At 50.3% G+C, this 25,602-nt stretch overlaps 1 protein-coding gene across 2 annotated transcripts in view; it reads left to right on the top strand.

Moving 5' to 3' along the window:
- The window catches only part of LOC137332241 (glutamate receptor 1-like), a 355,697-nt gene extending 332,526 nt beyond the window's left edge, over positions 1 to 23,171 (top strand). The window contains exons 15-16 of one of the 2 annotated variants that reach the window (XM_067995933.1): positions 15,357 to 15,491; positions 22,002 to 23,171. In XM_067995933.1, coding sequence (XP_067852034.1) covers positions 15,357 to 15,491; positions 22,002 to 22,166 — 300 coding nt within the window. In that variant the 3' untranslated portion in view covers positions 22,167 to 23,171. Of the gene's footprint in view, positions 1 to 15,356; positions 15,492 to 21,998 lie in introns of both variants that reach the window. The other variant, XM_067995932.1, reaches the window with a different exon arrangement.
- The last annotated feature ends 2,431 nt before the right edge of the window (positions 23,172 to 25,602 follow it).

Genomic DNA, 25,602 nt, shown 5'->3' with positions numbered 1-25,602 from the left:
CCCTAAATCTCTGACCTTTTGATCTAATGTTGTCAAATCAATGGTGTTAACAACTGAGGCAAAGGCAGTTGCTATATCACTTATCACAGATCTTTACGTCTCCATATTTGCCTATCTCTTTTTACGATGTCCACCTCCATTCCATGTCGCTCTTTGTTTTAACACTTGAGTTAGGAGGTGTTGATCTAATTGTTGAGTTTTCTTAGCATTCTCAATGCGAGTTATATAATTTGTCAGAGAAGGTCTCCCCTCTTTGGTCAGATGTTGTATTCTACTATTAATTTCAAATAAAATTGAATAGCCCCAGAACTTGTCAAAACTTCCTTATCATACTGTGGCGGGTAAAACTGATAGGCGTTTAGTACCCTGTGTCAGTACATAGCTCAAGTAATGGACTTCCAATTGTCTAACCTTTGCTTCCTTTTCATATGATTTGTTTTACATTCCTTTCTTATCAATTTTTCACTGTAGCGTGAAAACTTATATCTCAGTCAATTGTAGCCTTTGGCATTCCCGAGTGATTGGGACAATTTTACTAATATAACCTATACCAATTGTTACCTCATGTTCACCTGTATTCTGGGCAAGCCTCAGACAGTTCTCAACCGACTGGGTCATTTCTATCTGTTTGAACTGCTCTTGGCATGACAGCCTGGCTTCTTGGGATGGAAGGGGTTAATATTAACTTGCTCTTGTGGTAGGAGTAACTTGATCCTTCTCCCTTTGAGATTAAGTTTCCACCTTCAAAATTTCTCTTCACACAGGTTTGACTGATTTTTTTACTTCTCACATTTGTGGATTGCTTTACACTATATTTTTGCACACTATTTTTTCACATACTTTTAGTGGATGTGATTATAATCAACGCTCCGAGCTGTTCCAGCTTTCCGACTTTTCCTATCACAATGATCCTGATAGTTTTTTTAATCTATCCCGTTAATTTTTAACCTCTTTTTAAACCACAGCCAATCACAAAATAAACATTCAAAATGCCAATTTTTTGAAGATCCCATGTCTGGAATTTAACATGCCCACACTTTATAAGAACCAGAATTTAATAGGTCACTTAACCTCAATAACTCCAATTTTAATTCAGCAGTATCAGAATTAAACACACGACAAGACAGATACATTACACAAAGGAAGAAAACACGTAAGACACAGTAAGAAGGGGGCGTGGCCCACAACACAGACAAAAAAAACACTGATCAAGACAGGCTTTTTAAAGGGACAGTACACTTAAACAACAAAACCTTTCTTTTTCGGGTCTCTGTCTTTTAAACATTTGTCTCGTCACTTAATTCTATCCATATTTTTTTTTACAGTACTGTCTCCATAAAGCAACTAGTTCTTTGGCTGTGGTACCTCTGTTATTTTTCCAAATTAATTCCTGAGCCTTTTTGGCGGCATCTAAGTTTTTAGTCAGTGATATTTTGATCACTTGTTCCTGTTTATATCCAATCATCAGGAACTTAAACCCTGACTACCCTCAGTGATATTAACCACTGACCGACCGCTTACAAGTTATTCCCTCAGTGGTATTCGACCACTGACCTCTTCCTGCTATTTCTGTGTATTCGCCAGACTGACCTGAATCTTGTAAGGACGCCACACGAGTGTTAGCGATTGGACGATTCGTCGTCAGGCTGACGGATTGGAGGAAAACCGACGTAGTAAATTAAGACTACTTACATCGGGGCGCCATTTCCTTCCTCCGTGTCTGAGACAATCCGCCTCTTACTCCGCGAACTCTCGGTGAACGACCGTTAAGATCCCCGTACGGGCCACCAAATGACGATCCGGATTCTTTCCCCTCAGTCTGGTTCAGTAAAAACTGAAGTCGAATACATTTTAAAGTTCAACACAACTTTAATAGCAGGTCTTAGTCTGTAGCTTCAATTCAGATTCCTGAGAGAATCCGAACGATTCTAACAGAATAAGGAGACAAAGACAAAGACAAAAACTCATACTTTTATACAAATCAATAGGGGTTGGAACATCATTAACACAAGAGTCAACACCAATCATAAGCCGGGCACAGGTTGCCATGCGGGGTTACATTATTTCCAGCCAATCATAGATAATCCATGTGCTGACCATGTTGCTGTTAGACATCAAAGGGGATACTTCCTCACCTTCCAACTTGGAATGTTCTTCCCTGTTCCTTCTGTTCCTTATCTCCCAACCTGGAATGTCTTTCAACTTTGGCTAAGCTCGTTACCTATATTGATCTGCCATAAACATGGAGACATTCAGACCAGTCCTTGAATCACATCAAAGACCTATCATTGATAAGACCATGCAAACCTGCTGACTACGCAAACATATGGCCCAGCAGGAGGCCAGGCCACCTGTACCAATCTCAGTTACTAACTAATTAACCCTTTCTAACCATTTTGCATTCTGCTTCTTTGCCACGTAGGCATCTTAATATTTTACCAAAAACTGACCACGTAGGGATTCTCATTACCACCTAGAAGGACAAGGGCAGCAGGAACATGGGAACAACACCACCTGCACGTTCCCCTCCAAGTCACACACCATCCCGACTTGGAAATATATCGCCGTTCCTTCATCGCCGCTGGGTCAAAATCCTGGAACTCCCTTCCTAACAGCACTGTGGGAGAACCTTCACCACACGGACTGCAGCGGTTCAAGAAGGCGGCTCACCACCACCTTCTCAAGGGCAATTAGGGATGGGCAATAAATGCCGGCCTCGCCAGCGATGCCCACATCCCACTAATGAATTTTTTAAAATGTGTTTGATTACTTACAAGGGCACTGTCACTGTTCGGAGTCCTGTAATGGGTTTCATTATTTCGAGGATTCCACATTATTCAATTTCTGCCATTCACAGTGAAATTGCTCTTTCTCTGCTGGATTCCCATTTTCCCAGTTTGGCTCCTTCTCTTGCTTTGCTCATCATTGGCCAGTTTCGAATTAATATCAGAAATTGTTTGTGTAAATTCCCAGGTTCAATGTAACTGTCGAACAAGGGCTGTGCCCCCCTGTCTCACACAGTCTCTGGGAAGGTACAGCTGTGTCCTGGTGTAACAGCGGGAATTCTGACTGTTAATGTTAGAAAGCTCCCCCATTGTACCTTCAGTCACAGACTGTCTCCGTAACCAGGCACATCAGCACGATGCATAATGTATGCACCCGGGGGGTTACACTGTGACTAAGGTATCGAATTGGTCACAACAGTTTTCTCCTCTCTCTCCCCATCTCTCTCTCCCCATCTCTCTCTCCCCCATCTCTCTCTCTCCCTCTCTCTCTCCCCCACCTCTCTTTCTCTCTCTCTCCCACCTCTATCTCTCTCTCCCTCTCTCTCTCTCCCTCACCCCATCTCTCTCTCTCTCCCTCCCCCCATCTCTTTCTCCCTCTCTCTCTCTCCCCCATCTCTTTCTCCCTCTCTCCCCCATCTCTTTCTCCCTCTCTCTCTCCCCCCATCTCTTTCTCCCTCTCTCTCTCCCCCCATCTCTTTCTCCCCCTCTCTCTCCCCCCATCTCTTTCTCCCCCTCTCTCCCCATCTCTTTCTCCCTCTCTCCCCATCTCTTTCTCCCTCTCTCTCTCCCCCATCTCTTTCTCCCTCTCTCTCTCTCCCCCCATCTCTTTCTCTCTCCCTCTCTCTCTTACTCTCTTCCCCCTCTAAGAACATAAGAACATAAGAAATAGGAGCAGGAGTAGGCTATACGACCCCTCGAGCCTGCTGCACCATTCAATCAGATCATGGCTGACCTTCAACCTCAACTCCACTTTCCCGCTCGATCCCCATATCCCTTGATTCCCCCAGAGTCCAAAAATCTATCGGTCTCGGCCTTGAATATACTCAATGACTCAGCATCCACAGCCCTCTGGGGTAGAGAATTCCAAACATTCACAACCCTCTGAGTGAAGAAATTCCATTGAACCATAAAACCATAGAAAAGATACAGCACAGAAGGGGGCCATTCGGCCCATTGTGTCCGCGCCGGCTCGAAGAACAACCAGGTGCCCATTCTAATCCCACCTTCCAGCACCCGGTCCGTAGCCCTGCAGCTTACAGCACTTTAGGTGCAGGTCCAGGTACTTTTTAAAAGAGTTGAGGGTCCCTGCCTCTACCACCAATTCGGGCAGCAAATTCCATACACCCACCACCCTCTGGGTAAAAAGTTTTTCCTCATGTCCCCTCTAATCCTTTCGTCAATCAGCTTAAATCTATGTCCTCTAGGGGAAACAGGTACTTCCTGTCTACTCTATCTGGGCCCCTCAAATTTTTGTACACCTCAATCAAGTCTCCCCTCAGCCTCCTCTGCTCCAAGGAAAACAACCCCAGCCTATCCAATCTCTCCTCGTAGCTGCAATTCCTCCTCATCTCAGTTTTAAATGGCCGACCCCTTATCCTGCGACTATGCCCTCTAGTTCTAGACTCTCCAGCCAGGGGAAACAGCCTCTCAGCATCGACCCTGTCAAGCCCCCTCAGAATCTTTTATGTTTCAATGAGATCACCTCTCATTCTTCTAAACTCCAGAGAGTATAGGCCCATTCTACTCAATCTCTCCTCCGAGGATAACCCTCTCATCCCAGGAATAAATCCAGTGAACCTTCATTGCACTGCCTCTAAGACAAGTATATCCTTCCTTAGATAAGGAGACCAAAACTATACACAGTACTCCAGGTGTGGTCTCATCAAAGCCCTGTACAATTGCAGCAAGATCTCCTTACTCTTGTACTCCGACCACCTTGCAATAAAGACCAATATACCATTTGCCTTCATAATTGCTTGCTGTACCTGCATGCTAACTTTTTGTGTTTCTTGTACGAGGACACCCAAATCTCTCTGAACACCAACATTTAATAGTTTCTCACCATTTAAAAAAATTCTGTTTTTCTATTCTTCCTACCAAAGTGAATAACCTCACATTTCCCCACATTATACTCCATCGGCCGCCTTCTTGCCCACTCACTTAACCTGTCGATATCCCTTTGCAGACTCTTTGTGTCCTCCTCACAGCTCACTTTAACCAATCTTCAATCCATGTTAATATATTACCCCCAACACCATGAGCCCTTATCTTGTGTAACAACCTTTTATGTGGCACCTTTTTGAATGCCTGTTAAAAATCCAAATATACTCCATCCACTGGTTCCCCTTTATCTACCCTGATAGTTACATCCTCAAAAAACTCTAATAAATTTGTCAAACACGATTTCCCTTTCATAAAACCATGTTGACTCTGCCTGATCATATTATGATTTTCTAAGTGCCCTGTTACCACTTCCTTAATAACGGATTCCAGCATTTTCCCAACAACTGATGTCAGGCTAACTCCCTCCCTCTCCCTCCCTTCTTAAATACTGGGGTCACATTTTCTACCTTCCAATCCAATGGCACCATTATAAAATCTAGAGAATTCTGGAAGATCACAACCAATGCATCCACTATCTCTGCAGCCACCTCTTTTAGAACCCTCGGATGTCGGCCATCAGGTCCAGGGGATTTATCGGCTTTTAGTCCCATTAGTTTCTCAAGTACTTTTTCCCTACTGATATTAATTACTTTAAGTTCCTCACTCTCATTTACCCCTTGGTTCCCCACTATTCCTGGTATTTTTTTGTGTCTTCTACTTTGAACACAGATACAAAATATTTGTTTAACGCATCTGCCATTTCCCGATTCCCCATTATAATTTCTCCTGTCTCAGCCTCCCTAAGGGGCCCACATTTACTTTTGCTGCTCTTTTCCTTTTTACATACTTGTAGAAGCTCTTACAATCCGTTTTTATATTTCTTGCTAGTTTACTTTCATATTCTATTTTCTCCCTTTTTATCAATTTTTTGGTTGTCCTTTGCTGGTTTCTAAAACTCCCCCAATCCCCAGGCTCACTATTGTTCTTGGCAATATTATAGGTCTCTTCTTCCAATCTAATAGTCCCTTTAACTTCTTTAGTTAGCCACGGGTGGATCACTTTTCCCGTGGAGTTTTTATTTCTCAATGGAATGTATATTTGTTGAGAATATTGAAATATTTCTTTAAATGTTTGCCATTGCTTTTCAACCATCACACCCTTTAATTTAATTTCCCAATCGACCTTAGCTAACGTGCCCCTCACACCTATGTAATTGGCTTTATTTAAGTTTAAGACTCTAGTCTCTGACTTAAGTCTTTTCCTGTTCTCTGGCAGTCCCTCAGGGTCGAGGACGACTTGCTTCCACGCGGGGAGGGTGGGTTCTGCGGTGGCTGAATAGTCCAATCCTGGAGCCGCAGACTCTGCCACAGGTGGGGCAGGTAGTGTTTGACGAGGCGGGTGGGTGGGTGAGACGCTCTGGATTCTGCGCTCTTTCCGCTGCTCACACTCGGCCTCCGCGTGCTCCACTCGGTGACACTCGAGGTGATTGGCGCCATCGCGGATGCTTCTTCTCCAGTTTGGGCGTTCGAGAGCAAGCGATTCCCACGTGTCGGTGGGGATGTTGCATTTTTTTAGGGAGGCTTTGAGAGTGTCCTTATAGTGTTTCCTCTGCCCGCCTAGTGATCGGCTGCCATCGCGGAGCTCGGAGTAGAGCACTTGTTTAGGGAATCTTGTGTCGGGCATGCGGACAATGTGGCCCCGCCCATCGCAGCTGGTTGAGCGTGACCAGTGCCTCGATACTGGGGATATTAGCCTGGGAGAGAACGCTCACATTGGTACCCCTATCCTGCCAGTGGATTTGCAGGATTTTGCAGAGGCAGCGTTGGTGATATCTCTCCGGGGATTTGAGGTGTCTGCTGTACATTGTCCGTGTTTCTGATGCGTACAGGAGGGTGGGGACCACGGCTGCTCTGTAGACCATGAGCTTGGTGCTCGATTTGAGGTCTCGGTCTTCGAACACTCTGTTCCTCAGGCGTCCGAAAGCTACACTGGCACATTGGAGTCGATGTTGAATTTCATCGTCGATGTCTGCTCACACCGAGAGGAGGCTCCCGAGGTTTGGGAAATGATCCACGCTGTCCAGAGGCTCACCGTGGATCTTGAAGGTCGGGGGGCAGTGTTGTGTGGCAGGAGCGGGCTGGGAGAGGACCTTTGTTTTCGGGATGTTTAGCCTGAGTCCCATTCTCTCATACACCTCGGTGAATGCGTCGACGATGGTTTGTAGCTCGGCCTCTGAGTGTGCGCACACGCTGGCATCGTCTGCGTACTGCAGCTCGATGACAGAGGTTGGGGTGGTCTTGGTTCTGGCCTGGAGGCGTCGAAGGTTGAACAGTTTCCCACTTGTGCTGTAGGTTAGCTCCACTCCGGCGGGGAGCTTCATGGTGATGGGGTGGAGTGTTGCAGCGAGGAAGATGGAGAAGAGCGTTGGTGTGATGAGGCAGCCCTGCTTGACCCCAGTTTGCACTCGTATTGGGTCTGTGGTGGATCCGTTGGTGAGGATCACGGCTCGCATGTTATTGTGGAGCAGGTGGAGAATGGTGACGGATTTCAGCGGGCAGCTGAATTTGAGGAGGATGCTCCACAATTCCTCACGGTTGACAGAGTCGAAGGCCTTTGCGAGATCGAAGAAGGCCATGTCCAGAGGTTGATGCTGCTCCCTGCACTTTTCCTGGATTTGTCGCGCGCTAAAGATCATGTCCATTGTGCCTCTTGACGGGCGGAAGCCGCGTTGAGACTCAGGGAGGAGCTCTTCGGCCACTGGAAGGAGGCGGTTGAGGAGGATCCTCACGATGACCTTTCCCGTGGTGGACGGGAGGGAAATCCCTCTGTAATTTCTGCAGTCGGACCTATCTCCTTTCTTGAAGATGGTCACAATTACGGCGTCTCTGAGATCTCCCAGCATGCTCTCTTCCTTCCAGACAAGGGTGATAAGGTCATGTATTCATGTCAAGAGTGCCTCTCCGCCGTGTTTCAGTACTTCAGCGGGGACTCCATCTGCACCGGGGACCTTGTTTTTCAGCTGTCGAATGGCTTTTTCGACCTCACGGCGGGCGGGGGTTGTGCTGAGATGGTGACGGGCTGGGGTTGTGCTGAGATGGTGGCGGGCTGGGGTTGAGCTGAGATGGTGGCGGGCTGGGGTTGTGCTGAGATGGTGGCGGGTCGCGTGTTGCGGGATAGTGTCGAGGGCGCTTGCGTCGAGGACTGCGTCTTGGTTGAGGAGGTCCTCGAAGTGCTCTCTCCAGCGGGCGTTGACTGCCTCTCTGTCTTTGATGAGTGCCTCTCCATGTTTGGCTCTCAGTGGGGTAGGTCTCTGGGTACTCGGACCGTAGGTGGCTTTAATTGCGCTGAAGAAGCCGCGCACGTTGTGGTTGTCAGCGAGTTGCTGAGTCTCCTGCGCTCTTTCCACCCACCATCTGTTCTTTAGGTCACGGGTTCTTTGTTGCACCTCGGCCTTCATATTCCTGGAGGCTTGTTTCCGCTCGCTCGAGTTTTGGTGGAGCTGCCAATTCAGAAACGCCTTGTGTTTGCGGTCTAGGAGATCCTGGATCTCCTGATCGTTCTCATCGAACCAGTCTTGGTGTTTCCTGGTCGAGAGACCGAGCGTCTCCTCGCAGGTGTAGACTATGGTGGCTTCTAGGGCGGACCAGAGGCTGTGGGCACTCTGCGGCTCTGGATCGTTGGTCGTCACCAGGTTGGTTGTAAGGTGAAGGCTGAGTCGGTCTTTCTTCTCAGGGTCTTTGAGTCCGGCGACATTAAGTCTCCTGCGGCAGAGTTTTTTCTGCCGCTGCCAGTTTGGAGCCAGGTTGATGGAGATGGTAGAGCGGATTAGTCGGTGGTCAGTCCAGCAGTTGTCGGCTCTGGTCATGGCGCGGGTGATGTGGAGATCTTCGGGGTCCCTCACTCGGACGATGATGTAGTCTATTAGGTGCCAGTGTTTCGAGTGGGGGTGTTGCCATGAGGCCTTGTACTTGTCCCTCTGACGGAACAGGGTGTTTGTTATCACGGGGTCATGTTCTAGGCATTTCGTCAGGAGGAGGACTCCATTGGGATTTGCTTTCCCTACGCCTTCCTTGCCTAACACGCCTTTCCACAGGTTTGCGTCCCTCCCGACTCTGGCGTTGAAGTCACCGAGGAGAATCAGCTTGTCTCCCTTTGGGATACGGGACAGCGATTTTTTTCTATTCGTTCATGGGATGTGGGCGTCGCTGGCGAGGCCAGGCATTTATTGCCCATCCCAAATTTCCCTCGAGAAGGTGGTGGAGAGCCGCCTTCTTGAACAGCTGCAGTCCGTGTGGTGAAGGTTCTCCCACAGTGCTGTTAGGAAGGGAATTCCAGGATTTTGACCCAGCGACGATGAAGGAACGGCGATATATTTCCAAGTCGGGATGGTGTGTGACTTGGAGGGGAACGTGCAGTGGTGTTGTTCCCATGTACCTGCTGCTCTTGTCCTTCTAGGTAGTAGAGGTCACGGGTTTGGGAGGTGCAGTCGAAGAAGCCTTGGCGAGTTGCTGCAGTGCATCCTGTGGATGGTACACACTGCAGCCACGGTGCGCCGGTGGTGAAGGGAGTGAATGTTAGGGTGGTGGATGGGGTGCCAATCAAGCGGGCTGCTTTGTCCTGGATGTCCAGGTCTTGCTGCACACAGGCACGGGCTGCTTCATTATCTGAGGGGTTGCGAATGGAACTGAACACTGTGCAATCATCAGCAAACATCCTCATTTCTGACCTTATGGTGGAGGGAAGGGTCATTGATGAAGCAAGCTGAAGATGGTTGGTCCTAGGACACTGCCCTGAGGAACTCCTGCAGCAATGTCCTGGGGCCGAGATGATTGGCCTCCATCAACCACTACCATCTTCCTTTGTGCTAGGTATGACTCCAGCCACTGGAGAATTTTCCCCCTGATTCCCATTGACTTCAATTTTACTCGGGCTCCTTGGTGCCACACTCGGTCAAATGCTGCCTTGATGTCAAGGGCGGTCACTCTCACCTGACCTCTGGAATTCAGCTCTTTTGTCCATGTTTGGACCAAGGCTGTAATGAGGTCTGGAGCCGAGTGGTCCTGGCGGAACCCAAACTGAGCATCGGTGAGCAGGTCAAGGCTGGAGCAGAATGCCAGTTTTATCTGGTCCGTTGTGTCTCGAGTCGGGGCACAGGCACTGACGACTGTGCTGTGCTGCTTCTGGCCAGGGTGAGCCCTGGGGTCATGCGGCGTTCGTTTACCCCGCAGGGGGATTCGTTGAGACGTCCACCCAATTAGTTTTTTACGGCAAATCCGACCGCATAGAGACGGCGTTCTTCTGGTTTGCCTTTCCAGAAGAAGGTGTATCCGCCGCCTTGTTCTTTAAGCCGGCCTTCTCCTGCCAGACGTGTCTCGCTCAGGGCGGTGATGTCGATGTTGTAACGTTACGATGGAGTTCCCGGGCTATGATGGCAGTGCGACGTTCCGGTCTGTCGCTGTTGGGATTGTCCATAAGGGTCCTGACGTTCCAGGTCCCGAAATTCAGTCGGGTGGGTAGGATGGGGTTGGGGTGGAAGATGCCTGTGCGTGAATTCTTTTAACGTGGGGTGGGCGTTGCTCATCAACCACCTCACGGTCCCAGGGGAGCGAGGTCTTGGCCCGATGGCAGGGAGATTCGAGATGATTGGAGACCAGGCTCTGCTGTAAGATGGGGGACTTAATTACGTCACTCTCAAAATCTATGTGAAATTCTATCATATTATGATCGCTCTTCCCCAGAGGTTCTTTTACTCTGAGATTACGAATTAACCCTGCCTCATTACACAAGACAAGATCTAAAATAGCCTGTTCCCTGGTTGGTTCAATGACGTATTGTTCTAGGAAACTGTCTCGAATATATTCCATGTACTTGTCCGCCAGACTACCTTTGCCGATTTGATTTGCCCAGTCTATATGAAGATTGAAGTCCCCCATGATTCCTGCATTACCTTTGTTACAAGCTCCTATTATTTCATGATTAATACTCTGTCCAATGGTATTGTTACTATTAAGGGGCCTGTAAACTACTCCCAGTGTTCTCTGCCCCTTGTTAATTCTTATTTCCACCCCGACTGATTCTACTTCCTGATTTTCCGAGCCGAGATCCTTTCTCACCACTGTCCTTATCTCATCCTTTATTATCAGGGCTACACCCCCTCAATTCCATTCTGCCCGTCTTTTTCTAAACATCGTGAACCCTGGAATATTTAGTTCCCAATCTTGATCACTTTGCAACCATGTCTCTGTAATGGCGATTGGATCAAACCCACTTATCTCTATTTGTGCAACAAATTCCTCGATCTTGTTACGAATGCTCTGTGCATTCAGATAAAGAGTCTTTAATTTTGACTTTTTACCATTTACCAGTGCCCCATGAATCGAAACCCCCGTCTCCCACACCACTCTTTCAGCTACACATTTAACTCTCTGATCTGTTTGTCCCAATGCCAATTTGTACGTGGCTCAGGTAGTAATCCAGAGATTATTACCTTTGAGGTTCTGCTTATTAATTTAGACCCTCGTTCCTCAAACTGTCTCTCAGAACCCCATTCTTAGTTCTATCGATATCATTGGTTTCTACGTGGACCACGACAACTGGATCCTCCCCCCTCATGCTCCAAGTTCTTTTCCAGCCGTGATGAGATGTCCTTAAACTCGGCACCGGGCAGGCCACACAGCCTTCGGGACTCTCGGTCGCGGCTGCAGAGAACAGAGTCTATCCCCCTGACTATACTATCCCCTACCATTACCACATTCCTTTTACTCCCCCCACTTGAATGGCCCCCTGTACCACGGTGCTGTGGTCAGTTTCTCCATCCTCCCCACAGTTCTTGTTCTTATCCGTACAGTTAGCAAGTACCTCGTACCTGTTGGACAAGGTCAAAGGTTGAGGTTCCTCCATCACTGGATCCTGTCCCCAGACCTGCCTGACTCGCAGTCACACCCTCCTCTCCCTGACCACTCAACGAATCGAAACCACTGCCTGACCCAAGGGGTGTGACAGCCTCCTGGATCAAAGTGTCCCGATAACTCTCCCCCTCCCTGGTGCATTGCAATATCTGCAGCTCGGACTCCAGCTCAATAACTCTGAGCCGAAGCTCCTCGAGTTGCAGACACTTCCTGCAGATGTGGTCACTCGGGATCTCGCTGGTCTCCACAAACTCCCACAATGCTGCAGTTACGACACATCACCTGCCCGGCCATCGCTTGTCCACCGAGAATTTATTTATTTACTTTATTTGAGTTTTTAAATCAGTCACTATTTTTAGTTTTATTGACTAATTAATTTCTCCAGTTTAAATTATTGTTTTCGGCTCTGAGTTACACCCGGCCCGAAGCTGGAGAGAAAAAAAGTGACACTCCCCAACCAATCACCACCTGCTGACTTGTGACGTCACTTTTTCAATTTCTGCCTGTAATGAGTTGACTCCCCTCGGCCCCTCCCCCTCGGCCCCTCCCCCCTCGGCCCCCCCTCCTCGCCCCCCCTCCTCGCCCCGCCGCCTCCGCCCCGCCCCCTCGGCCCCTCCCCCTCGGCCCCTCCCCCTCGGCCCCCCCCCCCTCGGCCCCCCCCCCCTCGCCCCGCCGCCTCCGCCCCGCCCCCTCGCCCCCCCCCCTCAGCCCCTCCCCCTCGGCCCCCCCCCTCGGGCCCCCCCCCCTCGCCCCGCCGCCTCCGCCCCGCCCCCTCGCCCCCCCCCCTCAGCCCCTCCCCCTCGCCCCCCCCCCTTGGCCCCCCCTCCTCGCGCCTCCGCCCCGCCCCCTCGCCCCCCCCCTCGGCCCGCCGCCTCCCACCCCCCCGCCCCCTCGCCCCCCCCCTCGGCCCGCCCCCCTCGGCCCCCCCCCCCTCGGCCCCCCCCCCTCGGCCCCCCCCCCCCCCTCGGCCCGCTCCCCCCTCGGCCCGCCCCCCTCCGACTGCCCCTCAGCCTCGGCCCGCCCCGCTCCAACCCGCCCCCTCCGGCCCACCCCCTCAGCCCCGCCCCCTCCGACTGCCCCTCACCTCCCACCTCGGCCTGCCCCTCGGAATGCCCCTCCGCCCGCCCCCTCCGATCATCCCTCTGACGACCCCTCGGCCCGGCCCCCTCCGACCGCCCCTCCAACTACACCACTTATCCTCCCGTTCACTCGGGCCGTGTGCTGCTCTCTCTCCCCCCTCTCCCTCTCTCTCCCCTCTCCCACCCCTCTCCCCTCTCTCTCCCCCTCTCCCTCTCTCTCTCCCCTCTCCCACCCCTCTCCTCTCTCTCCCCCTCTCCCACCCTCTCCCACCCCTCTCCCTCTCTCTCCCCCTCTCCCACCCCCTCTCCCACCCCTCTCCCCCTCTCTCTCCCCCTCTCCCACCCCTCTCCCTCTCTCTCCCCCTCTCCCACCCCTCTCCCACCCCTCTCCCTCTCTCTCCCCCTCTCCCACCCCTCTCCCTCTCTCTCCCCCCTCTCTCTCTCCCCCCCTCTCTCTGCACTATCCTGTGTCCTAACCTGTCAGACTCAGTCTCTTGGGCCACCACATTCTGCAGAGTCTGATCTAGAAACCCCTTCCCCTCTCTGGTGTTGCGGAGAGCATCCAATCATTGCTCGAGCACAGAGTCCCTCAGCTCCAGAGACTTGCTGCTCTGACACGGTGTAAAATGTAGTGTCCCCCCGATACCCTGAGGGTCAATGGGGGGGGCACATATCACACTCCACACCTCACAGGGGTTCCTGCACTGCATCTCTCTGTGTCTTAATTAAAATTGTAGACAGTGTTAGCCTGAATTCACAGCATCACCAAAGTGTCAAGATTCAAAACTCTGCCTCCTCACTTCAGCCAAGTGTTAATTACAGAAAACTGATTCCTGCCCAGTTGCATCTGAAGTTTTATGTCACCACTCAGCTCAAACTTAGAGTGCAAGAGAGAAGCATCAGTCGGAAAGGACAGTGTGACAGTGAGGATCAAACCCTTCAGGAAGGGGAAAGGACAGGAAGCAAAACATTCAATCAAAATCCACCGACTAAATTGGCAGTTCGAGTTAATGAGAGTGGAAGGTGGATGGAGTGTCATTAACCCATCACCCACCAGAGCTCCTTCACTGACCTCAGTGTGACTCACCAAGGGATCAATACATTATCAATAAACTGTGATCTGCCTCTGTCTGATCACTCTGTGCTTTTCGAATTGTAAGATGATTTTCTGGAGGTGCTGTGTCACAGAATGACCCCTTGTTTGGGATTGAGGTGTTGCCCAGGGGTTTGGTGATTGGTTCGGGCTGGTCTTTAAAGCTCAGTTTGAACTCTCAGCAGCCTGTCCCATTCACAAGGACGGCCAGACATCAGATCATCAGCTCACTAATTCATTCACATAATAATTTAAAAAGACAAAGATTTATAGTTTGAACAAGATGTGGAGATGCCGGTGATGGACTGGGGTTAACAATTGTAAACAATTTTACAACACCAAGTTATAGTCCAACGATTTTATTTTTAATCCCACAAGCTTTCGGGGGCTTTCCCCTTCCTCAGGCGGTGTGGAAGTGACAATTTCGAATCCTTCGCATTTTAAAATCACATAACAAAGCCTGGTGATTACTGCCCGTTGCCAAGGCAATCACAGTGAGCAGACAGAAAGGTGTCATCTAAAAGGCCACTGAATATACAACCCCCCAAAAAAAAAGGGGAAAAAAAAGGAAAAAAAAAGAAAAAAAAAAGAGACAGAACGAAGACAGTCAATGACCCGTCATATTAAAAACAGATAACATTTGTTCGCTGGTGGGGTTACGTGTAGTGTGACATGAACCCAAGATCCTGGTTGAGGCCGTCCCTCATGGGTGCGGAACTCATAGTTTGATACAAGTTCAGCTGTTGAGTGAAGCAAAGTGTGAGGGTGTCTGGGAGACTGAGCTCTTTGCCTGAAATGCTGACCCCCAGTGGATGCTGGGTATTGCACTCGGTGCCCACTTTCTACAAATAAAGAAAAGTTAGTGTCACCTCACCCCTTCTTTCAAGTCATCATTCGAAAAAACATTGCGAGCATTTCTCAGTCAAATTTTGTAAACTGATCTGTGCCCTTCAGTCACCCAACACTTCAGACCAATTGTACACTTCCCAGGACCGTTTGTGTCCACTTTTAAATTCTCCTGAAATATCCGAATGTGTCTGTGATACAAACACACTGGGACTGATTCAACTTCAGAAAGCAACTTAGTGACGACATTTTAAATGATTGGAATTTGTATAGTTGATGAACTTGGAGACTGTGGGGTAGACGTTGACTTTGTGCGATCGATGGTGTAGAACGAGTGTCAGTGAATCGGCCCCTTTTATATCTCACCCCATTTTAATTTCCATTGACGTTGTCGGGAGAAATATAAAACATGTTGCCCGATTGGCCTGTTTACACCATCGCACAGTGTCGGGTTCTACCCCTCTGATATAACTGCACAAGTTATGATCCTGTTATAAGCTTGTTATGAATCTATTTTCCTCACTCCTCTCTTCCCATTCAGGACAAGACAAGTGCCCTCAGTCTGAGCAACGTCGCTGGAGTATTCTACATTCTCATTGGAGGGCTGGGCTTGGCCATGCTCGTCGCATTGGTTGAGTTTTGTTACAAGTCAAGGACTGAAGCGACACGAATGAAGGTGGCGAATTGTTCCCGAGCTTTTAACACAACTTCCTTACACCGTTCAGGGGCTAATGCAACATATCAAGGTCACAAAGCGCTCGGGATGGAAAATATTAAGATCTAGGGGTATGAATGATGTCCTGTGGGGCCCAGATTCTCAGCGCATCACTTGGCCAACGTTGTTTTCTTGTGGGATGGGGTCGTGGGTTGGGGGTCAGAGGTCAGGGGTCATGGGGCGGGGTGATTGAGTGAGGGGGGGTTTTGAGCGGGGGAGTGAGCGGGAGTTTTGAGTGGGGGGATTGAGGGAGGATTTTGAGCGGGGGGATTGAGGGGGAGGTGAGCAGGGGGGTATTGAGGGGGGGGGATTGAGCGGGGGAGGTGAGCAGGGGGGTATTGAGGGGGGGGGATTGAGCGGGGGGGGGGGGGATTGAGCGGGGAGGTGAGCAGGGGGGTATTGAGGGGGGGGGATTGAGCGGTGGGGGGGATTGAGCGGGGAGGTGAGCAGGGGGGTATTGAGGGGGGGCAGGATTGAGCAGGGGGTCGCTCTGGTTTGTCATTTTATCACTTTCCATTTCTGCCAAATCAACGCTAAATATTCTGAAATCTCAGTGAGATCATTTTCACAGAAACAAATGGAATCGTCTATAAATTCCCCCAGTTTTTTGCCCCTTTTGTCACGACAGACTGCAAATCCTGCTCCAGTGCTGAACCCATTGGGAGGGGTCCAGAAGGGTCGACTGTCTGTGAAACTCATCCAACGTTCATCAATGGCATTTTAATAAAAGACCCAAAGACCCCACAAGTTTACGGCACAGAAAGAGCTCAATCAGCCCATTGAATCCCAAACTAATCTCACTGCCCGTTTACATCCCGCCCGATTCACCTTCCCTCAGGTTTCAGCCTCGACAATCCCGAAAAGCCAGGAGTTAAAATGGCCGTGGGAACGCTGTGGGTGACACCAGGCCACCATTTAAACCCCCTCCCCCCAAACACCAACCCCTCCCCTCCCTCCCCTCCCACACCCACACCTCCCTCCCACACCCACACCCCCCCACCCCTCCCTCCCCCCCCACCCCCTCCCCATACACCATTCCCACTGGAAATACAGGGTTAATAATGGAAGGTCCCTCTTCATGAAGTAAAATACCCCGACCAGCTGGCGATGGGCACAAGTCCATGCCCCAGCTCTGCCCGCCATTAATAGACCAGAATGCATCTCCCAACCAGAGTCGACGATGATACAGGCAGCGTGGGGACTGGGAACAGGAGATTCTCTCCCTGGGTCAGGGATTGGTGCGAGACTGGGTGTCTGGCAGTGCAGGTGATCATTGGCCCTCCGCCCAATCTGTGTTGTAATTAACCCAGAGCATTGGGTTTGATGCAGGGAGCAATAGATGGAGAAAAGTCCCTCAGACTAAAAACCACAGGTGCCCTTTCATTTTGTGTTTACTAAATATAATATAAATATAATCTTTATAAAAGCTTGTGAAAGAGCAGATTATGGGAAACCTGCTCCATTTCTCAGTAACAATTAGCAAAGCTCAACCAGCTCATGGGGAGGCTGCTCACAGCACCCCCACTCTCCATGTGGTTCTGGCTCCACACTTCTCGTTCATAATTGATCTTCATTTACCAGACAGCTGTCACGCTCCATCACAGAAGGTGTCTAATCTTCACTGCAGGAACACCTTCCAATTATCTCTAATTACATTTCCCAGGCATTTAATTCAATCTGATTTTGATCAGCCTGAAACAAAGGGGATTTGGAGCCTCGTCTCTCACACAATCTGTAAACGAGAAAATGTGGTGAAAAGTCACAACTGCCTCACGTTCAATATCTCTGGGTTCAGGTTTACGAAAGGAGAATTCGACCAAATCTTCCAGGAGTTTTTCTCCGGTTCTGTCTCGTGCTCTGTCCAGATCCATGGCCACTGCCCACCTCCTGGTCCCAACTCCCCACCCCCCGATACCCAAACCCCACCCCCCGATACCCAAACCCCACCCCCCGATACCCAAACCCCACCCCCAGATACCCAAACCCCACCCCCCGATACCCAAACCCCACCCCCAGATACCCAAACCCCACCCCCCCGATACCCAAACCCCACCCCCCCCCGATACCCAAACCCCACCCCCAGATACCCAAACCCCACCCCCCGATACCCAAACCCCACCCCCGATACCCAACTCCCCACCCCCCGATACCCAAACCCCACCCCCCGATACCCAAACCCCACCCCCAGATACCCAAACCCCACCCCCCGATACCCAAACCCCACCCCCCGATACCCAAACCCCACCCCCCCGATACCCAAACCCCACCCCCCGATACCCAAACCCCACCCCCAGATACCCAAACCCCACCCCCCGATACCCAAACCCCACCCCCGATACCCAACTCCCCACCCCCGATACCCAAACCCCACCCCCAGATACCCAAACCCCACCCCCCGATACCCAAACCCCACCCCCCGATACCCAAACCCACCCCCCGATACCCAAACCCCACCCCCAGATACCCAAACCCCACCCCCCGATACCCAAACCCACCACCCCCCGATACCCAAACCCCACCGCCGATACCCAAACCCCACCCCCCGAATACCCAAACCCCACCCCCCGATACCCAAACCCCACCCGCCGATACCCAAACCCCACCCCCCGATACCCAAACCCCACCCCCCGATACCCAAACCCCACCCCCGATACCCAAACACCACCCCCCGATACCCAACTCTCCACCCCCCGATACCCAAACCCCACCCCCCGATACCCAAACCCCACCCCCCGATACCCAAACCCCACCCCCCGATACCCAAACCCCACCCCCCGATACCCAAACCCCACCCCCTGATACCCAACCCCCCACCCCCCGATAACCAATCCCCCCACCCCCCCCGATACCCAACTCCCCACCCCCCGATACCCAACTCCCCACCCCCGATACCCAACTCCCACCCCCCGATACCCCAACTCCCCACCCCCCGATACCCCAACTCCCCACCCCCCCGATACCCAAACCCCACCCCCCGATACCCAATGCCCCCCATCCCCCGATACCCAACCCCCCCACCCCCTGATACCCCAACTCCCCATCCCCAGGTACCTGTTGGCTAAAATTAAAGCTCATGGAATTGAAGGCAAATTATTGACCTGGTTAGGAGACTGGTTTGGCGGTGGAGGACAGAGAGTGGGGATAATGGGTGTGTGCTCGAATTGGAAGGAAGTGACTGGTGGTTTCTGGATCTGTGCCGGGACCTCAACTACTCACTAGATTTATTAATGACTCAGATAACACAAGAGAGAGCCAGATATCCAAGTTTGCCAAAGACACAGAGATTGGTGGCACAGTAAATAGTATCATAGCATCATAATATCATAGGATATGGGGGGAGTCCACTCGGCCCATTGTACCCGTGCTGGCTCTGTGAAATATCTATCCAATCAGTCCCACTCCCCTGCTCTTTCCCCAGAGCCCTGCAAATTTTTCCCCTCCAAGTATTTATCTAATTCTTTTTTGAAAGTTATTATTGAATCTGCTTCCACCGCCCTTTCAGGCAGCGCATTCCAGATCAGAACAACTCGCTGCATAAAAAATGTTTCCTCATGTTGCCTCTGATTCCTTTGTCGATTACCTTAAATCTGTGTCCTCTGGTTACCGACCCTTCTGCCACTGGAAACAGTTTCTCCTTATTTACTCTATCAAAACCCCTCATGATTTTGAACACCTCGATTAAATCTCCCCTTAACCTTCTCTGCTCTAAGGAGAACAATCCCAGCTTCTCCAGTCTCTCCACATAACTGAAGTCCCTCATCCCTGGAATCATTCTAGTAAATCTCCTCTGCACCCTCTCTAAGGCCTTCACATCCTTCCTAAAGTGCGGTGCCCAGAATTGGCCACAATACTGCAGTTGGTGCCTAACCAGAGTTTTAACATAACTTCCTTGCTTTTGTACTCTGTGCCTCCATTAATAAAGCCCAGGATCCCATTTGCTTTTTTAACAGCCTTCTCAACTTGTCCTGCCGCCTTCAAAGATTTGTGTACATTCACCCCCAGGTCTCTCTGTTCCTGCACCCCCTTTAAAATTGTACCATTTAGTTTATTTTGCCTCTCCTCATTCTTCCTACCAAAATGTATCACTTCACATTTCCCTGCATTAAATTCCATCTGCCATGTGTCTGCCCATTTCACCAGTCTGTCTCTGTCCTCCTGAAGTCTGTTACTATCCTCCACATTGTTTACTAATATAGAGTTTAAAATTACAAAGAAACATTGACAGTTTAAGTGAGTGGACAAAACGGTGCCAGATGAAATTCATCGCGCTTTGAACCAAAAAAGGAGATATCGATAGATTTTTACTTGCCCAGGGTATTATGGGACATGGAGCCAAGACGGGTGGATGGAGTTCGGATACAGATCACCCAGGATCTCACTGAATGGGGGAACAGGCTCGAGGGGCTCAATCATAGAATGGCTGGTCTCCTCCTGTTCCCAGGTGCCTAATTGACAACTGCAGGTGCCCACCCTGATAACTCTCCCTCCCTCACCCATCTCTCTCTCCCTCACCCTGAGACCTCTCCTTTACTCACCCATCTCTCTCTCCCTCACCCTGAGACCTCTCCCTTACTCACCCTGATAACTCTCCCTCCCTCACCCATCTCTCTCTCTCCCTCACCCTGAGACCTCTCCCTTCCTCACCCTGATGTCTCTCCCTCCCTCACCCTGATATCTCTCCCTCCTTCACCCTGATATCCCTCCCTCCCTCACCCTGATATCTTTCCCTCCCCCACCCTGATATCTCCCTCTCCCTCACCCTGATAACTCTCCCTCCCTCACCCATCTCTCTCTCCCTCACCCTGCTATCTCTCCCTCCCTCATCCTGATATCACGCACTTCCTCACCCTGATAACTCTTCCTCCCTCCCTCATATCTCTTCATCCCTCACCCTGAGATCACTACTGCCCTCACTGTGATATCCTTCTCACCCCCACCCTGATATAACTCTCCCTCCCCCACCCTGATATCCCTCCCTCCCCCACCCTGATATCTCTCCCTCCCTCACCCTGATATCTCTCCCTCCCCCACCCTGATATCTCTCCCTCCCCCACCCTGATATCCCTCCCTCCCCCACCCTGATATCTCTCCCTCCCTCACCCTGAGAACTCTCCCTCCCCCACCCTGATATCTCTCCCTCCCCCACCCTGATATCCCTCCCTCCCCCACCCTGATATCCCTCCCTCCCCCACCCTGATACCCCTCCCTCCCCCACCCTGATACCCCTCCCTCCCCCACCCTGATATCCCTCCCTCCCCCACCCTGAGAACTCTCCCTCCCCCACCCTGATATCTCTCCCTCCCCCACCCTGATATCTCTCCCTCCCTCACCCTGATATCCCTCCCTCCCCCACCCTGATATCCCTCCCTCCCCCACCCTGATATCCCTCCCTCCCCCACCCTGATACCCCTCCCTCCCCCACCCTGATATCTCTCCCTCCCCCACCCTGATACCCCTCCCTCCCCCACCCTGATATCCCTCCCTCCCCCACCCTGATACCCCTCCCTCCCCCACCCTGATACCCCTCCCTCCCCCACCCTGATATCCCTCCCTCCCTCACCCTGATATCCCTCCCTCCCCCACCCTGATATCCCTCCCTCCCCCACCCTGATACCCCTCCCTCCCCCACCCTGATACCCCTCCCTCCCCCACCCTGATATCCCTCCCTCCCCCACCCTGATACCCCTCCCTCCCCCACCCTGATATCCCTCCCTCCCCCACCCTGATACCCCTCCCTCCCCCACCCTGATATCCCTCCCTCCCCCACCCTGAGAACTCTCCCTCCCCCACCCTGATATCTCTCCCTCCCCCACCCTGATATCTCTCCCTCCCTCACCCTGATATCCCTCCCTCCCCCACCCTGATACCCCTCCCTCCCCCACCCTGATATCCCTCCCTCCCCCACCCTGATACCCCTCCCTCCCCCACCCTGATATCCCTCCCTCCCCCACCCTGATACCCCTCCCTCCCCCACCCTGATATCCCTCCCTCCCCCACCCTGATATCCCTCCCTCCCCCACCCTGATATCCCTCCCTCCCCCACCCTGATACCCCTCCCTCCCCCACCCTGATATCCCTCCCTCCCCCACCCTGAGAACTCTCCCTCCCCCACCCTGATATCCCTCCCTCCCTCACCCTGATATCTCTCCCTCCCTCACCCTGATATCTCTCCCTCCCCCACCCTGATATCTCTCCCTCCCCCACCCTGATATCTCTCCTGTCTTTCCATCACTTTCTTATCCATTCCCAGGTTTTATTCCGAGTCCCTTTTCCCTGAGCTTCCTCCTGCAGAAACTTTGCCCCATGAGTTCTTGGAGTTTGAACAGTCTGGAAATGTCTGCGAGGGTTCCCTGTGAAGTCGGCGGATTGCCTATTGTTTCCGTGAGATATTTTCGTGCAGGTGAACTCTAACTCTGCTCCTGACAACCAATTCTGTTATCTTACCCGTTATTTGTTCTCTTGTTTCAGCAGCTTTCTATAAGTGATGCCATGAAGACGACGAACAGGCCCCCATTACAAGGGGGAGGCGGGGAGAATGGACGAATTGTCACTCACGATTACACCAAGTCCATGCAAACCTTACCCCGTATGAGTCACACAAGTGGAATCAGTCTCGGTGCGACTGGGATCTCGTAACTTCACAGAGTGACACAAACAGCCTGGGGATGGTTCAGTGAACTGAACAAACAAGTTATGGGGACTTTTTAATAACAATCGTCAATTTGGTAAAATGTAAAAATTGTTGCAAAATATTGTAAAGCTGCAATAATTGGGAGGAGGACGCTGAGAATGAGATTGACATCAAACTATTCCATGTGGGAACAGCAATGTCTGTTCATCTCCATTGGACGATTTCTTTGAAGTGGGTGTTTAGTATTTCTGACAGGGGTCACTATCCTGCGTTAACTGCTTTCTCTGACTGTTCGTCACGGAGAAGCTCCTTCTCATTAATCAGTAATATGCTTCCTGTACAATTTATAAATACACGAACTGCATTTCCTCCAGTTTGGAATATTCAATGCAGAGAATCAAAGGGCAAATGAGTCAAAAAACAGATCAGGAAAAAATGTGGGAAAGAAAAATAGGAAAGTGAAGAGGAGAATGAAGTAATATAAATAAATGAAATACTGGAGCAGGAAGTAAATCTGTTGAAAGTCCACGCTGTGACCCAGATCTAGTTTTCACTGACAATCACAGATAATTACAAAATGCCAAGAAAGTGAGCGACCTGCCTTTGAAATATTAAACACCACTTTTTCTGGTCATCGTTTACTTCAAGCGACTTTGCTGAATATTATTTCAAAACATTTTAAAGAGGCAAAAAGTGTTATGAGTTTTTAACAGCATTGCCTAATATTTCTGTCTCTCTGTGTAGGACTCTCCTGTTAGGTATCCGCTATTTGCTGTTACATGCTGTGTACCATACGTGCATCAGCGTTTATAGCTTGTCATTGGTGGGAATGTTTCTTTCTGTGTTCCTAGACTCAGTTTATCGTTAATGGCCTGTTAGCAGGCCCAGTATCGAGAGGCAGACAATAGCCTGACAAGAAGTGTCAGTTCGAGCACTGTACGGTTTCAGCTTCACCCTGAAGTGGTTTAAAACAGTTTTATATAATTGTTTGTACAAGAACATTAAACTAAATATACATTACTGTCGTCTTTTTTGATGTCTGAAAACTAAAACAAAATGTTTCATCTGACAGGGGGTAGTGAGAGATCTGAAGGCAATAATGTTTCTGAGCTCACCGTAATGTCTCTTTCTCTTTCTCTCTCTCTCACATATTTACAATATATTACATCACATTTGCATGCATTTACTAACTACAAAAGCTTACTTCCTGTTTCTGTGTTTGGTCAGACTTTTATGTGAACTTTGTACATCAGAAATTCCTGTCTCTATGTATGATGGAGATTGCCTATGTAAACATGTCACTCTGTAATTACAGCCTCCCACCCGTGGTGGCACTGTACTGTTTCAGTGCTGCCTCTCCCAGCTCCCCAACTGTTCCAACCAACTCTACTTTTAAACTATAAATATTAAGATAAAATCAAAGAACTACATAAAAATGAGAACAGAATGTCGGATTCTAAAATGGGGACTGAATGATTCCTGCACACCAATTACCCCCGACCTTTCTCCCCACTTCTCGGGAACACGGAGCAGTCTTCTCCCCTCCATGTGAACGACACCACAGGAAATTAATTCAAATTCTTTCATCTTAATGTTATTGGACTCCTGGAACAAACCGTCTTTCTCTGGATATTTCAGTGTCAGGATGTTCCTGGACTATCTCCCCTTCTCATTAAGGCACAAGTGCAAACCACTGACTTTAATGAATGTTAAACTCTTGGATAAACATTTAACAAATTAAATTCAAAACCTTGGACAAGTGGGTTTCATTTTAATCATTGTAATTGAGAGGGAACGAGGTGAGCAAGAATTGGAACATGGCCATGGGACTAAAGGGACAGTGACAGCGTGGATATAAAATTGGCTAAGGGACAGAAAGCAGAGAGTAGTGGTGAATGGTTGTTTTTCAGACTGGAGGGAAGTTTACAGTGGTGTTCCCCAGGGGTCAGTATTAGGACCACTGCTCTTTTTGATGTATATTAATGACCTGGACTTGGGTATAGAGGGTATAATTTCAAAGTTTGCAGATGACACGAAACTCGGAAATGTAGTAAACAATGTGGAGAATAGTAACAGACTTCAGGAGGACAGAGACAGACTGGTGAAATGGGCAGACACATGGCAGATGAAATTTAATGTAGAGAAGTGTGAAGTGATACATTTTGGTAGGAAGAATGAGGAGAGGCAAAATAAACTAAATGGTACAATTTTAAAGGGGGTGCAGGAACAGAGAGACCTGGGGGTGAATGTACACAAATCTTTGAAGGTGGCAGGACAAGTTGAGAAGGCTGTTAAAAAAGCAAATGGGATCCTGGGCTTTATTAATAGAGGCACAGAGTACAATAGCAAGGAAGTTATGTTAAACCTTTACAAAACACTGGTTAGGCCTCAGCTGGAGTATTGTGTTCAATTCTGGGCACCACACTTTAGGAAGGATGTGAAGGCCTTAGAGAGGGAGCAGAGGAGATTTACTAGAATGGTACCAGGGATGAGGGACTTCAGTTATGTGGAGAGACTGGAGAAGCTGGGATTGTTCTCCTTAGAGCAGAGAAGGTTAAGGGGAGATTTAATAGAGGTGTTCAAAATCATGAAGGGTTTTGATAGAGTAAATAAGGAGAAACTGTTTCCAGTGGCAGAAGGGTCGGTAACCAGAGGACACAGATTTAAGGTGATCGACAAAAGAGCATTTTTGGAACATTTTATTTTCATGGCGAGTTGTTCTGATCTGGAATGCGCTGCCTGAAAGGGTGGTGGAAGCAGATTCAATAATAACTTTCAAAAGGGAATTGGATAAATACTTGAAGGGGAAAATTTACAGGGTCATGGGGAAAGGGCGGGGGAATGGGACTAACTGGATAGCTGTTTCACTGAGCTGGCACAGGCACGATGGGCCGAATGGCCTTCTCCTGTGCTCTACCTGCTACGATACGGGTAAAAGGGAATTCACTCAGACACATGGGGAATGTTCAGTGGAATGCTGTGGATGGAAGGCTGTGTTCGACAGACCACACCCTCGATCACTCCATCCATCTCCACTCCCTCGCTCTCCCCTCTCTCACTCCCCCTCCCTCGCTGACCCTCTCTCACTCCCTCCTCCCTTGCTCTCCCCTCTCTCACTCCCGCCTCCCTCGCTCTCCCCTCTTTCAGGCTTACCTCACTCTACCCACCCTCCATCTTCCCTCCCTCCATCTCCCCTCCCTCCATCGCCCTTCCCACTCGCCTCCTCCACACCTCCCCTCCCTCAATCTCACGTCCCTCCTTCTGCCCTCCCTTCCTCTCCCCTCCTTCCATCTCCCATCCTTCCATCTCCCCTCCCTTTGTCTCCCCTCCCACCTTCTCCCCTCTCTCCGTCTCCTCTCCCTCAGTCTCCGCTCCCTCCGTCTCCCCTCCCTCATCTCCCCCTCACTCCCCTTCCCTCATCTCCCCCTCACTCTCCTCCCC

The sequence above is a fragment of the Heptranchias perlo genome, chromosome 14 (genome assembly GCF_035084215.1).
Source record: "Heptranchias perlo isolate sHepPer1 chromosome 14, sHepPer1.hap1, whole genome shotgun sequence".
NCBI classification, from domain to species: Eukaryota; Metazoa; Chordata; class Chondrichthyes; order Hexanchiformes; family Hexanchidae; genus Heptranchias; species Heptranchias perlo.
The sequence above is the reverse complement of the archived record's forward strand: the minus strand, read 5'-3'. Positions and strand labels throughout refer to the sequence as shown.